Source organism: Polistes fuscatus, unplaced genomic scaffold (genome assembly GCF_010416935.1).
Source record: "Polistes fuscatus isolate 324 unplaced genomic scaffold, CU_Pfus_HIC Scaffold3, whole genome shotgun sequence".
Lineage (NCBI taxonomy): Eukaryota > Metazoa > Arthropoda > Insecta > Hymenoptera > Vespidae > Polistes > Polistes fuscatus.
In genome coordinates, this window is record NW_025113107.1 from 14,418,591 (window position 1) to 14,434,758 (window position 16,168).

General features: G+C 35.1%; 4 protein-coding genes across 6 annotated transcripts; 1 reads left to right on the plus strand and 3 right to left on the minus strand.

Annotated features, from left to right (window-relative positions):
- The first annotated feature begins 133 nt into the window (after nucleotides 1-133).
- LOC122519133 (F-box/WD repeat-containing protein 7) lies at nucleotides 134-4,240 on the plus strand. Of its 3 annotated transcripts, none has more exons than XM_043638406.1 (8): nucleotides 134-793; nucleotides 1,722-1,951; nucleotides 2,093-2,292; nucleotides 2,358-2,460; nucleotides 2,557-3,075; nucleotides 3,168-3,575; nucleotides 3,664-3,979; nucleotides 4,065-4,240. In XM_043638406.1, exons 2-8 carry the CDS (start codon nucleotides 1,748-1,750, stop codon nucleotides 4,226-4,228), a joined length of 1,914 nt encoding a protein of 637 aa, XP_043494341.1. In that variant the 5' UTR covers nucleotides 134-793; nucleotides 1,722-1,747; the 3' UTR covers nucleotides 4,229-4,240. The 3 variants fall into 3 exon arrangements, with proteins under 3 accessions (XP_043494341.1, XP_043494339.1, XP_043494340.1); XM_043638404.1 differs by having other exon boundaries at nucleotides 136-793; nucleotides 2,060-2,292; XM_043638405.1 differs by having other exon boundaries at nucleotides 136-632; nucleotides 2,060-2,292.
- Nucleotides 4,241-6,320: 2,080 nt separating this feature from the next.
- LOC122519434 (dnaJ homolog subfamily C member 24-like) lies at nucleotides 6,321-6,871 on the minus strand. The gene is made up of 2 exons (XM_043638850.1): nucleotides 6,484-6,871; nucleotides 6,321-6,397 (listed from the first exon to the last, which is right to left on the minus strand). Exons 1-2 carry the CDS (start codon nucleotides 6,869-6,871, stop codon nucleotides 6,321-6,323), a joined length of 465 nt encoding a protein of 154 aa, XP_043494785.1.
- Nucleotides 6,872-8,745: 1,874 nt separating this feature from the next.
- LOC122519694 (protein yellow-like) lies at nucleotides 8,746-11,533 on the minus strand. Its single transcript, XM_043639333.1, has one exon. It carries the CDS (start codon nucleotides 11,226-11,228, stop codon nucleotides 9,912-9,914), a length of 1,317 nt encoding a protein of 438 aa, XP_043495268.1. The 5' UTR covers nucleotides 11,229-11,533; the 3' UTR covers nucleotides 8,746-9,911.
- A 1,899-nt stretch (nucleotides 11,534-13,432) lies between these two features.
- On the minus strand, nucleotides 13,433-15,225 carry LOC122519476 (major royal jelly protein 1-like). The gene has a single exon (XM_043638940.1). It carries the CDS (start codon nucleotides 15,196-15,198, stop codon nucleotides 13,684-13,686), a length of 1,515 nt encoding a protein of 504 aa, XP_043494875.1. The 5' UTR covers nucleotides 15,199-15,225; the 3' UTR covers nucleotides 13,433-13,683.
- Nucleotides 15,226-16,168: the final 943 nt, after the last annotated feature.

Here is a 16,168-nt window from a genome sequence, read left to right on the forward strand (position 1 = left end):
TAATATTTATTAGATACGATTTACTACTCTATAAAAATCTTATATAATTAAAATAATTAATTAAGAAAAATACGATATAGGATGCGTGAAAAATTCCTAGGCCATTTTAAAAATCAATTATGACATTTATAAATCTAGAAACTTTTAATTCTTATACATACAGTAATCCACGAATGACACTAGGAAATCTAGAGACACTTAGGGAATTGCATAGGTAATTTAGTCGAATTGGCGTTAATCTAACATAGAAAACAAAGGCGCCAGCGCAGAAGAGGGTAAAACATTTTGGAGCCGTTAAAGTTATTTAGATGAGTTTGGCATTCGTAGAATTACATGTTTTTGGTTTCTGTATCGCCGGAGTAGGAAGGCAACCTCGGAGCTGCCACGGGCTACCGATGGGTTCTTTGCCGTGTTTATACGTCTATTCTGTTTTTATTTTACCGCTTCCTTTTCAAATATTACCTTTACCTAATATCATTATTTTCGCACTTTCATATCGGTAAATCGTCCTTACAACAAACAACATGTATACTACGATCAGTTGATAGAAAAACATAATAGAGTTTTAACAACGCTACATCGTCAAGACGTTTGACTCCGCTGAGGAAGGGCAAAGAAGAAAAGTGTCCCAAGTATGAATATTCTTTATGAAGTATTTTCCACGTCTTTAGACACAGCTAGTTAAGTTGACTTGGGAAAAAAAATATAAAAGAGACGGGGTGTGGCTAATCAAGCCACGAGGTGTTCTAGGCTAGCTTTCAAATTACACGCTACAATAGAAAAGATAATCAAGGTTATGACTTTTTTATCGCTGTGTTAATTAATAATATGTGTTTATTGTCGAAGAATATAATGATTCTATTAGTGATCCCAACTTTGTGCATCGACTCCGTTTCGTTTGTGTTAGATTCGTTTCCTTTTTCTTTCGTTACAACTTGTCTCGAACATCGATCCTATTATGCATTACCCGAAGAACAATCTAATGTCATTTTTTTCTCAATTGTAAATTCGATTGTACAATGTAAGATATTTGTCAATTTTCTATCAAAAGTTTAGTTGAATATATTTATTTTGATTGATGAAGTATCATTCGTTAACTGCTGCTACCAGTGTTTGTTAAAGAACTGGTAAAAAAAAAAAAAAAAATTCAAGTTCTTTGTTTAATGCAATAAAATAACTATGATTACGTATTTATATGCATATATTATTTTTCTTTATAAATCAAATAATCTTAGATATATTAGTTCTTTTTATGAAAAAGTTCATTTATATAATGAAATGTATGATATTTCCCATAGTAGTATATATATTTTCCATGACTTGATCTACAGCTTATTTATATATGCATTATATATACACATTTATAAGATGCACTACCCAACTTTATCTGTTTTTATTACTTTTAATATTTCTAAATAAAATATTATCTTTCGTTTACTTATAAATGATGATTATTTTGGAGATCAATTTAAAAACCTATAACATCAAATACTTCAAAGTTAGAAAATATCATATAGACAAAGTATTCTACTATACATTGGCCATAAAACTATGCAATTTTAAAAGAAAATATTGGTTTAAAATTTGCCTTACTGTTATTATAATATTTCAGCTAGTACATATATTTTTTCTTGCATATAGTTTGTAAAATAAGAGATTTTACAATATAATCATTTGATATCGTACATTACATTTTAAAAGGTCTCGTTTTGATTTTTCAGATCGTTAAAAGAAAGAAAATACAGTAATGTCTGTTCCTTCTACATCATCAAAAAAGCTTAGCGAAGGAAAACCAGGAGGTACAAGTCCAAGTCCTGTCGAAGGTATCGAAGTAGTTCCTGGACCTAGTTCCTTAGATCCTATGCATTGCACCTTTCCACAAGATGGAGAATCAGAAGAATATGGGGACGAAGAAGATGACGAAGATGAAAGTAGCGAAGAGGAGAGCGAGGTAAGCTTATTTTATTCTTTAGTTTACACATTTAGTATATATTTGTATTTCATATATTTCTTAATCTAATATCTTAAGACCATAATTGATAAATTAACGATAAAACAGATTAGCGATTCTGGCTTATTTTATGATGCTGAGTGTGAAGAAGAAATCGAAGGTAGCAGCTGTTCATCGCCAGCGTTACAAGCTCAGCCATGCTTGCCACAGAGAGCCCACAGCCCGATATTACACACATGCGTTCCATTGGATATTGTACAACCTCATAGAAAACGAAAAAGTGAAACTGAATCTAGCTTACCGTGCAAGAAACCTAATCCGGATGATAAATCTCACATGATGTATGTGCTATCTTAAAAACTTATGCATTATATTTAATACTAATGAGTATTATTATTTTAAACAGGAATATAAAAAAACTAGATGATAAGGCTAAACACGTTAGGTCCATTATTCCAACGAAAGATAATCCACCGCCCGAAATGAATAGTTGGCTTTTACAATTTCAAGTGTGTTTACAGATACCTCTCAACTTATTTTATTACAAATATTTGATATATATATGCCTATCATATTTTACGTCTTATACGTTATTACATTTTTAGAGGTGGTCAAATGCAGAAAGAATGCTAGCTATAGATGAATTAATAGAAAGATGCGAACCAACGCAAGTCCGTCATATGATGCAAGTTATAGAACCACAATTTCAAAGGGATTTCATATCTTTACTGCCAAAAGAATTAGCCTTATCAGTATTGGCTTTCTTAGAACCAAGAGATTTATTACGCGCAGCGCAGACATGTAGGAATTGGAGATTTTTAGCAGACGATAATTTACTTTGGAAAGAGAAATGCATAGCTGCTGGTATAGATGATTTAAAAGATTTTCCTCCGTGGAAACGTAAAAATGGAAGAAATCCTGGAAATTCTTCGTCGCCGTGGAAACAAGCTTACATGCGACAACACAATATAAAAATGAATTGGAGAACAAAGCCTATCCGTACTCCAAAAGTTCTTAAAGGTCACGATGATCACGTTATTACATGCCTTCAGTTTTCTGGCAATCGAATAGTTAGTGGTTCTGATGATAATACTCTTAAAGTTTGGTCAGCTGTTACGGGTAAGGTAAATATCCCAAGTATATAAAAATTTAAATATAATAATTTAAAGCTAATAAATCTCTAATTAGCTTACAATATGAATATCTTTATTTGTAGTGTTTACGAACATTGGTTGGACATACTGGAGGTGTCTGGTCTTCTCAAATGTCAGGAACTATAGTGATTAGCGGTAGTACAGATCGTACCTTAAAAGTATGGAATGCAGAGACTGGTCAGTGTATTCATACTTTGTATGGGCATACATCGACGGTGAGATGTATGCATTTATATGGAAACAAAGTGGTTAGTGGTAGTAGAGATGCCACATTAAGAGTGTGGCAAATAGACACTGGTGAATGTCTCCACGTACTTGTGGGCCATTTGGCAGCTGTTAGGTGTGTGCAATATGATGGAAAATTAGTTGTAAGTGGGGCTTATGATTATATGGTCAAAGTATGGAATCCCGAACGCGAGGAGTGCCTTCATACATTGCAAGGACATACCAATCGTGTCTATTCCCTCCAGGTAAATAATACTACTCTTATCAAATTTTCTTGTTCAATACTTTTTCAATTGTATAATTATTAATATATATGTCTTGTTTTCTTATTAGTTCGATGGTGTGCATGTTGTTAGCGGATCACTGGATACGAGTATAAGAGTATGGGAAGTGGAAACTGGTGCTTGTAGACATACTCTTATGGGTCATCAGTCTCTTACTTCAGGTATGGAATTGCGTAATAATATTTTGGTGTCTGGAAATGCAGACTCTACGGTCAAGGTGTGGGACATTGTTAGCGGGCACTGCCTTCAAACACTTTCTGGTCCAAATAAACATCAGTCGGCGGTTACTTGTCTTCAGTTTAATAGTCATTTTGTGATTACTTCCTCCGATGATGGTACTGTTAAGCTATGGGATGTCAAAACTGGTTCGTAAATTATTCTACTAATTATTATCATGTTATATAATAAGTTAATCATATCATAATGACATTTTTTGTGTGTATTTATTAGGTGATTTTATAAGAAATCTAGTTGCTTTGGAAAGTGGTGGAAGTGGTGGAGTTGTATGGAGAATACGTGCAAGTGACACAAAATTGGTGTGTGCAGTTGGTAGTCGCAATGGTACGGAGGAAACTAAACTTCTTGTTCTTGATTTTGATGTAGAGATAAAATAGCACTTTCTCACAGACTGGATTCCTGCTCCTTTGTACGACTTCTGTACATACTTTTATTAGGTAGCATAACCAATTTACTGTACAATGTTTCATGTATTACATGGTGTGATTGTGATAAGACTGTACGGTGGAAATTTGAAGAAGTTGGTTCAAGTCAATTTTGGACATTATGCGCAATCTTTAATTAGATGAGTTGTCTAATATTGACAGGATTAAGTACATAACTTGCGAGGTGTATCAATTGCAGTGTACAAATATGAGATTTAAAAGACTCAATAGCCTCCAGGAGATGAGAGCTTTACAAGTGTAATACTGAATTATTGCTGTTATTGAATTTATCAGAACTATTGCAAATATAAAAGAGGCATGATCATTCTTTTATATTGAAATTTTTATTGCAAGTTTATGTGGGCTGTTAACAAAATTCGTACTGAGAAAGCCAAGGAAATCTAATTTGTTACAATATAAAAAAGGTTTTATCGATACTTTGAAAGGGTTATTTAAAAAATTCTAAATTGGATAAGTTATTATTAATTGCCCACGTAAGTTATAATTTAACGTAGTTATTTTCTTTTTTATTTTATTGAAGAAATTATATCTAATTAAATCTTATCTTAATCTAAATGCAAAGATCAAGAAATCATGCCGCATTATTTAGGTATCCATCTGTATCTAGAAAGGTAATTTTTGTTTTAAGAAGGAAAATACGTTGTTGTGAGACTGACAAAGATACGCATATGGGAGGACACAAAGATTTAGATTTTATAACTATCACTTGGATATAATGATGTATGGTGTAATGAATATTAGTAAATCGTTAGGTAAATAGTTTCAAATTTGTTTAATTCCAACGTCTTAAGAACACGTCGAAATATGAAAGAAAGAAGAATCATTTTAATTTACTTGGAAATGCAAAAATCTGATCAAATAAATTGGACGTGTATAAAAATGACTAAGGGGACAAAATTTGATCTTAATTGCAATTTTGGAGTTGCATCGTGGTGAATATGACTTAAATTTGTTTTTATATATTTACGTTAAATAGGAATATATGTATATTGTGATATATAAATATTTTCATTAGGTGTAATCCCATATGTGTGGCGATTAAAATCTCCATCATTAATTATATTCAAAAATTAAAATGACTTTTTTATATAAGTATAAAAATATCTACAAATGAGCGGATCATTAGAATTATTCGAAAAGAATTTATTTATTCTATGTAAACAATCGTAACGTAAATCGTGGCGTAAATGATTATATAAATGATTGGAAGTAAATGTAATGAAAAGGCTCGCATCGAAAGTTATATAATAGCAGTATCTTTTCAATAATTCATTAAAGTATTTCTTTTTTTTTCTACCAAGGGGCAATAATAAGAGCTGCATATTATTTCCTGCATATAGGATGTATAAGTCATTTTCATAAAATCGCTTGTGTAATCACGATCTTTAGAGACATTTATTAATTCTATCAATGTAGACAATAACGGATCATTGAAAACTAGGTTTGAAAAAATGCTCAATATATTCATTTGTCGGAATACATATATCGGAAGATATATTTCGCATGAGAACGCATCTTTTATTATTGAACCCTGGTTATTCTAAGGATCGTGTTTTATTTGTATATTGCTTAATAGTTTATATTATAAGGATGTGTTATCTGTTGTATCATTTTTTACAAGAAATAGAAAATGTTGCTCCATTTTAGAAAAGTCGTATTTTTATTTACTATATTCTCTGTCATATCAAATTTGTCTAACAGCAAACTAGAATCTGTACACTTAGTTTCCTATATAAATAGATAATATTTTTTTAACGTTGGAAATGTAGCAACAACTAACAAATTAAATGGACAAAACTATATACTATATGTGTATATACGTATGTAAATTTGAACACAGTATATTTCAATTTTCTGCGATGCGCAGTTAGATTTATTTTTATAATAACAATAGGAGTAAAAGCGTGTGAAAATTCAAACAAACTTTTAGTCACTTTTGAAGATACTATAAAGTTTGAAAATTTATTCAAAACCAACAAGATATATGCTATAGAATAAAAGATGGAATTTAAACTTGTATAATTTACAGATCAAAGTTTGTTTTCCATTGATTTCTTGACAATTGCATTACCGCTTTAATACTCCAGCAACAACTGTACCCTATAACGTTACATATTAAGTACAGAATATTTGTCTTTCTGAAAACTGTTTAATATATCATGTTTTAACAATGATAATAAAAGTACATTCTTCACAAGTCACATAAATTGAACAATTTTGTTCTTCGAGCATATTTTTGTCTACTTTGTAATAATTTCCACATCTGCATGGAAAACTTAATACGTTATCATCATTTATTGCTTGTAATTCATGTAATTGTACAGTCGCATGAACAACAATGTTATTAGATTCTAATTCCGCTTGCTTACATTCACTGTCATACTTTTTCCTTAACTCGGGATCTTTTAAGATAGACCAAGCTTCGGCAAGACGTTGAAATTTTTCAATATTTTCTTCTCCGGTGTTTTTATCCGGATGAAGTTCACGTGCACGATGATAATATGCATGTTTAATATCATCATATGACGATTCGACGGAACAACCAAGTGTAGTATAATAATTATACATATCCATTACTTCTTTTTTAGTCCGGTTATTCGCGTTTCACGCTACCTAATAATTTGTTTACTATGTAAATTGAGTTTATGAAATTTTTTATAGATTATATGGTAACCTCATTTTACTAGTTATCCTATCCGACACGAGGTCGTGACACGACTACTTACGAAAAGAGCCGAGTAATGCACGAGCGTACGAAGAATTGCATATTTTCATGTGTTCGAATGACACGACCGTTCGCCATCTAGCAGCGGTTAACGTAATTACTTATGCTCCTACATACTATATTGTTTCGCAAAAGCTAATTAAATTATAAGGATTTCAAAAAGAACATAAGGAAATGCAGAATTTTTGTCTCTTTATTAATAAATTATTATTTTAAATAAAGGCTAGATAATAGTAGCAGTATTATCTATATATATTCTAAGAGAAATTATTAATTATGTACGATATATATGTATATTTATCCGTCTTTTATTCGTCATATTTATATATAGCAATTGAATCACCTTATCATATACATATATTCAAAAATATATATTAATTTCATTTGCTTATTCGATTTTAATATTATTTGCGTTACTTTTAAAGCTTAATTACATCGACATGCATTAAATTTTTTATATGTTTCGTTTTGCATGATAATTTATAATGAGAACTTGAATATATCATAATTAAAATTTTCTATCTACTATATCGGTATATAAATTTGCACAAATTGTATTATCCCGAGTTGATTATCTCCATCCGAGAGATTTTCGCTTTAACATAATAACATCACTAGATTTTTTGATATGTAATAACTAGTTAATATGTAGAAGCGATCCTTCCAGGATAATAATAACTTGATTTACTGATTTAATATTAAAATTTGTGTGAAAAACAAGATTACAAAATTAATAATATTAAATCAACAAAAAATTGTACCATTAATGCGTTTGAGAATAAACAATAATGGATAAAACAAAAGAAATGCATCGATCAGCAAGACTGAAAGCCGAAACAGGCCAGTGGTTTTCTTTGGTAGCTGAATTTTGGTTACACAATTTTTCCACACAATACGAGCAACATTCGTATCATTAGAATGAATCGATTTTTTTGACGATATCGTAATAACGTAAAGAAGGTTTTCTTTTATGTTTCTAATACACCTGCGTATCTCCACGAAGCTATGTAATTTTTAAATATGACGTATAGCTATCGAATGCAACTCGTTGAATTGTATCCCCTTGCTGTTGTTGACAATTAAAATTAATTATTACGATCGACAACGAGAAAGAGTATTCATCTCTGTAATACTTTCTTGAAATTTCACTTGGTAACGTTAGCACGGCAAGGGTTACTCAAAGCGTAAATAAGATATGAATATAAACGTAGTTAAGTCAAGAAAAAAAGGAAAGAGGAAGAAAAGTTTAAAGTAATTCAATGTAAAGCGTAACGAGAAGGTGAGATCTCGGTGCATCGTACAAACGTTATCTTCAATTAACATCTATCTTTGGATTACGAGAACATTTTCCCAAGGAAGATTTCGTCATTCGTGGAGCCTCACCCTCGGCCGTGTGCTCGCACACGCTTTGTCATCGTTTACAACTCGAAACGAGGCGAGGTTCTTACCTGCGAGAAAGAAAGAGAGAGAACAAAAGTAGAACGCGAATCGTCTCGAGCGTATCGAAAGACAAACACAATTGTGAGAAACGTCTTTAAACGAGAAAGTGAGAAAGAGTCAACTTCTTCCCAACGTTTCCTTTTCAAATTGTAAATAAAACATTTCCACGCCTTGTACTCGTAAATCGACTCGACAACGATTGCATATACATTCTCATTAAAAAATAAAAAGGCCATAAGTAAAATAAATTTAATCATCGCAGAGATTTATCGAATGATTATAATTATCGCTTAAGTTATTTATTGGAACGTCAATTAAATTCAATCGTGATTTATCGAATGGTGTCAAAGTTCAAGGCTATTTGTGATTTTAGAGATCGGAACAACTATCGTGTATTATAAATTCGTTAACACATATTCTTAAAAAACTAGACGAATATGAAGCCGAGGGTGTTGTTTTGCTTGGGTCAAAGTAACAAAGTAATCCGGGCTTGCTACGCAAGTTTCTTCTTCTTCTCTACTTCTCGCATACAATGAATGCGTAAGAAGAATGTTCTTGGCTACTGACAATGAGTTCTACTCGTGATTTATTCTTTTTTTCTCGCTCTCTCTCTCTCTCTCTATATATATATATATATTACTTTCTTTCTTTTTTCTCTCGTAAGACCAGCGCGTAACGTCGTTGATTCTTTCTAATCTCGAATCTCTAGTCAAAGTTTATGCGTTTTATGAAACGAGGTCGTGAGTTCGTGTCGCCATTGGTGTCTCGCGTTTAAGTACTTTTGCTTGATGTTTTTTATTTCGATAATAGCTAATAATTAAATTGAGAAATATTTGACTGTTTTTTCTATTGATATCATTTTTAAATATTTAAGAATATCGAGGTAGTTTCGTAGAGATTTCAGGCTTGCACCTGCTCGTTATTATTATGTATTTTTTTGTCATCTCCTTTTCTTTGAATAATTATATAACGAAAGTAGAAAAATGCGTTGCGGTTCTTGTGCTACGTCTTGAGACAACAAGGAAATGCACATTTCTCGTGAGATCGTAAACTTAATGAGCATATCGCAATGTTACGTAGTCGACAAGGATTATATTTATATTGGAATGTCAACGTTCACGTCGTCATCGTTTAAAAGATTCCTATCGACTTGATTTAAAAGAGATTTGATGACGTAGCTTGTAGGTTTAGGGAATACAATCAACCGATATAATATTAAGACGAAATCGTATATTCGCACAATTCGAATCAGGTAGATTTTCTTCTTTATCCGTAGTTTGGTTCCATTTGACGTGCGATCGTAACTCACATAGCTATATACGCAGCATGTATACGTCTTTTATAGGTCGAAATATTTGTAAGCCCCAATCCTCGATTATTTGTTGAATCGAGTTGGAACTCGTAGATGAACAAATGGATGGATGGATGAATGGACGGAGGAATGAAAAATTAATTGAAAATATGCAGAAGGAAAAGAGGCAATAATATCGTAGGAAGAATGAGGGAAAGTCCAGCCGCACCAGCTGTGATATCCGGTAACTGCGGTGCCGAACCATCTTCGAAATATTGGTAACTCTTGGATAAGGCTCGCGTCTTAATGATACGATAATTTGGAACATTGATGTCTACGACATTGTTGATAAAGTTTTGAAAGGAATTGGTAACGCAGTAAAAGTTACCGTCCTCGTCAAAAGCGAACGTATCGGGCCATTGCATATGAGTGTGATCCCTTGATATGATTCTTTGACCGGTGGTGAAAGAGTTCGTCTGTTTGGTGTCCCAAATACCAACGGCGTCATCGGCGAGAAGGCCGAAATAAAGTACACCGGTGGCGGACATGGCCATGCCATCGGTCTGCGAGGTTTTGCGACCGAGTTCTTTGACGTATCGATTGACGTCCTTCGTATTATTCTTCAAAACGGAAGTTGGCAAGGAATAAAGGTGAAAGGAAGAGATGGGAGAATAGTAGACCTGTCTGTCCTTGCTGCTCGCTGGCGAGAGAGCAATTCCGTCGACGTGAATCGGTAATATAACGTGAATTTTAGAAACCATAAAGCCTACAGCCTCACTCTTTGCACTCATCGATTCGTGCCTGATCTTCCAAGACGTGTTGTTCTTCAATGAGTAGACGATAATACCGGGATCGCTATTTCCGTTGTCGGTTATATAAGCCATACCGCCATCCTCGTGGTCCAAGACGATATCGTTCAGATAGGCTGTCGCGCGGGGAGCAACATCTTCCGGGAATTCGTAACTACGAAGTATTTTTCCCTTGTCTTCGAGGTCTAGGATGATCAAGCGAGGCTTGCACTCGGATTTGCTGTCCAAGGTCAAGGAGGAGGGCCTTCCAGTGTCAAGTACCCACATTCGACCCTTTGGATCTATTTCCATGCCACGAACCGATTGAAAGGCGCTACAATCGCCGACCTTTTGCATAGCCCAATTAGGAAACGCCTCCAATTTTGGCGCCGTATTTCTCTCGATTGGGATCGCCGACGTGACGCCTAATGTAACCGGTACTCCATTCTTCCACCTTGGTACCGTTAAATACATTTTATTTTTCCACATCTTTATACCGGATATCAAATTATTAGCCGGTACGTAACCACCCTTTCGAAGGGCGACTTGGCGCATCTCTTCCGTCGGCCAGATCACGTCTATCGTGTTCCATTGAAAGATCACTTGGAAAGGCTCGTAACATCGCGCTACCCTTGTAACCGTTGCCACCACCGTCAGAATTAGTAAGGACAAAGTCAGGCCCTTCATTTTGCTTAATTTGTTCAATTCGTTAACTGGTCTTTCCCGCGCGCACGTAGGAGCGCGCGCGTTCTCCCTAGATGTCTATTTCCGTATCGCTGCCAAGAGCTACGCTCCTATAGTATCACCCAATTTCTGCTAATCTTTATCTCTATTTATAATCTAATTCCGTATAATAATAATAATATTAATTTCGTACGGCACCAAACGAAATGAAATTGAAAGAAACCGGAACGCTGTATTTGAAAGAAGAGAAACGTTGGAACGTTGCACGCCCGCTTACGTTCGGAATTTAACTGACGAGAGAAACCAAGAAGAGTCCGAGCCGAGGCTTCGTTATTCTCTTTCTTTATCTATCCTAGTTATACACACACCGATGCACCACCCCCGAAGAGACGCGCGCGAACGATCAAACGCCGTCGTGAGAAGAGACCAAACCTATGTAGGCCAGTCAGCGAGAGCCAAACTTCGATTTTTGAGTAACGTGCTGATTTTTTGATCTAAGGGTATATCGACGACGCTGAATCGAATGGTGCTAATTTTATTGCAATTGGATGTAAGGTTTTTGAGGAAAAGGGTAAAAAAAGATAAAAAATGGCTCTATCTTAGAATCTAGGCATTTAATTGAAAAAAGTTTTAAACAAAAGTATTAGAGAATTAAAAAATACATAAAAAATACTCTACGGTTTTTCTTCGTATCTGCAATAATAAGCGAGAAATATTGGAAAATAGATGGTAAAAGGTAATTTGTAAGAGTGGGGATAGTCCCGCCTCTTCGTCGGCGACACACGGACGCTCGCACGTACACTAGCCCGCTCGCGTTTAAAAACCGACGGAGAGGCGGGACTTGCGCCCCACTCTACAATTGTCTTTTTTCCAATATTTCTAGCTTATTATTGCAGATACGAAGATAAACCAAACAATTTTTATGTATTTTTTAATTCTCTACGACTTTTGTTTGAAATTTTTTTCGATTATGCCTATTTTTTCGAAATGCCTATATTCCAAGATAAAGCCATTTTTTAACCTTTTTTAACCTTTGACTCAAAAACCTTACATCCAATTGCAATAAAATTAGCACCATTCGATTCAGCGTCGTTGATTTACCCTTAGACTAAGTTTGCCCCCTTGTTACTAAAAAATCGAAAATTGGCCCTTGTTAACGGGCCTATTAAGCTATGGAATGTCAAAACTGGTTCGTAAATTATTCTACTAATTATTATCATGTTATATAATAAGTTAATCATATCATAATGACATTTTTTGTGTGTATTTATTAGGTGATTTTATAAGAAATCTAGTTGCTTTAGAAAGTGGTGGAAGTAGTGGAGTTGCATGGATAATACGTGCAAGTGACACAAAATTAGTGTGTGCAGTTGGTAGTCGCAATGGTACGGAGGAAACTAAACTTCTTGTTCTTGATTTTGATGTAGAGATAAAATAGCACTTTCTCACAGATTGGATTCCTGCTCCTTTGTACGACTTCTGTACATATTTTTATTAGGTAGCATAACCAATTTACTGTACAATGTTTCATGTATTACATGGTGTGATTGTGATAAGACTGTACGGTGGAAATTTGAAGAAGTTGGTTCAAGTCAATTTTGGACATTATGCGCAATCTTTAATTAGATGAGTTGTCTAACATTGACACAGGATTAAGTATATAATTTGCGAGGTGTATCAATTGCAGTGTACAAATAGACCAAGCTTCGGCAAGACGTTGAAATTTTTCAATATTTTCTTCTCCGGTGTTTTTATCCAGATGATGTTCACGTGCACGATGATAATATGCATGCATAATATCATCTTACGACGATTCGACGGAACAACCAAGTGTAGTATAATAATTATACATATCCAAAACTTCTTTTTTATTCCGGTTATTCGCGTTTCACGCAATCTAATAATTTGTTTACTATGTAAATTGAGTTTATGAAATTTTTATATTGGATTAGGATTATTTTTATATTGGATCATTATAAGGATTTCAAAAAAAACATAAGGAAATGCAGAATTTTTGTCTCTTTATTGATAATTTATTATTTTAAATAAAGGCTAGATAATAGTAGCAGTATTATCTATATATATTCTAAGAGAAATTATTAATTATGTACGATATATATGTATATTTATCCGTCTTTTATTCGTCATATTTATATATAGCAATTGAATCACCTTATCATATACATATATTCAAAAATATATATTAATTCCATTTGCTTATTCGATTTTAATATTATTTGCGTTACTTTTAAAGCTTAATTACATCGACATGCATTAAATTTTTTATATGTTTCGTTTTGCATGATAATTTATAATATGAACTTGAATATATCATAATTGAAATTTTTTATCTACTATATCGGTATATAAATTTGCACAAATTGTATTATCCCGAGTTGATTATCACCATCCGAGAGATTTTCGTTTTAATATAATAACGTCACTAGATTTTTTGAAATTAATTGGAAATATGCAGAAGGAAAAGAGGCAATAATATTTTAGGAAGAATGAGGAAAAGTCCAGTTGCACCAGCTGTGGTATTCGGTAGATGCGGTGCCACATTCGCTGTGACATTCGTTAGCTGCGGTACCGCATTAGCTGTGATATTCGGTAGCTGTGGTACCGCATCAGCTGTGATATTCGGTAGCTGTGGTACCGCATCAGCTGTGATATTCGGTTGCTGCGGTACCGCATCAGATGTGATATTCGGTAGCTGCGGTACCTCATCAGCTGTGATATTCGGTAGCTGCGGTACCGAACCATCTTCGAAATATTGGTAACTATTGGATGAGACTGACGTCTGAAAGACACGATAATTGGGAACATTGACGTCTACGAGATTGTTGATAAAGTTTTGAAAGGAATTGGTAACGCAGTAAAAGTTACCGTCCTCGTCAAAAGCGAACGTATCGGGCCATTGCATATGAGTGTGATCCCTTGATATGTTTTTTTGACCGGTGGTGATAGAGTTCGACTGTTTGGTGTCCCAAGTAGCAACGGCGTCATCGTTGAGAAGGCCGAAATAAAGTACACCAGTGGCGGACATGACCATGCCATCGGTCTGCGAGCTTTTGCGACCGAGTTCTTTGACGTATCGATTGACGTCCTTCGTATTATTCTTCAAAACGGAAGTTGGCAAGGAATAAAGGTGAAAGGAAGAGATGGGAGAATAGTAGACCTGTCTGTCCTTGCTGCTCGCTGGCGAGAGAGCGATTCCGTCGACGTGAATCGGTAATATAACGTGAATTTTAGAAACCATAAAGCCTACAGCCTCACTCTTTGCACTCATCGATTCGTGCCTGATCTTCCAAGACGTGTTGTTCTTCAATGAGTAGACGATAATACCGGGATCGCTATTTCCGTTGTCGGTTATATAAGCCATACCGCCATCTTCGTGATCCAAGACGATATCGTTCAGATAGGCCGTCGCGCGGGGAGCAACATCTTCCGGGAATTCGTAACTACGAAGTATTTTTCCCTTGTCTTCGAGGTCTAGGATGATCAAGCGAGGCTTGCACTCGGATTTGCTGTTCAAGGTCAAGGAGGAGGGCCTTCCAGTGTCAAGTACCCACATACGACCCTTTGGATCTATTTCCATGCCACGAACCGATTGAAAGGCGCTACAATCGCCGACCTTTTGCATAGCCCAATTAGGAAACGCCTCCAATTTTGGCGCCGTATTTCTCTCGATTGGGATCGCCGACGTGACGCCTAATGTAACCGGTACTCCATTCTTCCACCTTGGTACCGTTAAATACATTTTTTTTTTCCACAACTTTATACCGGATATCAAATTGTTAGCCGGTACGTAACCACCCTTTCGAAGGGCGACTTGGCGCATCTCTTCCGTCGGCCAGATCACGTCTATCGTGTTCCATTGAAAGATCATTTGGAAAGGCTCGTGACATCGCGCTACCCTTGTAACCGTTGCCACCACCGTCAGAATTAGTAAGGACAAAGTCAGACCCTTCATTTTGCTTAATTTGTTCAATTCGTTAACTGGTCTTTCCCGCGCGTACGTAGGAGCGCGCGCGTTCTGCCTAGATGTCTATTTCCGTATCGTGCCAAGAGCTACGCTCCTATAGTATCACCCAATTTCTGCTAATCTTTTTCTTTATTTATAATCTAATTCCGTATAATATAATATATAATTTCGTACGGCACCCCAAACGAAATGAAATTGAAAGAAACCGGAACGCTGTATTTGAAAGAAGAGAAACGTTGGAACGTTGCTCGCGCGCTTACGTTCGGAATTTAAAGAGCTAGCTCCTATAGTATCACCCAATTTCTGCTAATCTTTTTCTTTATTTATAATCTAATTCCGTATAATAATAATAATATTAATTTCGTACGGCACCCCAAACGAAATGAAATGAAGAAACCGGAACGCTGTATTTGAAAGAAGAGAAAAATTAAACGTTGGAACGTTGCTCGCGCGCTTACGTTCGGAATTTAATTGACACGAGGAAAACCAAAAAGGGTCCGAGCTGAGGTTTCGTTATTCTCTTTCTTTATTTCTCCTAGATATACACACCGGATGCACCTCACCCCGGAGAGACGTGCGCGAACGATCAAACGCCGTCGTGATAAGAGACCAAACCTATGTGTCAGCCACTGCATTTATGTACAGCTACGTACATCTACTATCTACGTCCGTTTAACCTTTCCAAACCTAACGCTCAACCATCCATCGCATTCGTTCTCTTAACTGTGTTTCTTACTTCTTATGTGGGATCTAATTTAATGGCTATGACATAGGTACATTTGAAGTATATCTAGAAGAATATAGATGATCGCGGGCCATATAATCACGAAAGTATTCGCGTATGACGTAAGATGGAATACGCCACGACCTCGAGAGTTCCTTTAAAAGAGTCGTATAAACGTAGCTATAAAAGAGAGAAAAAGAAAGAGAGAGAGAGAGAGAGAGAGAGAGATTATTT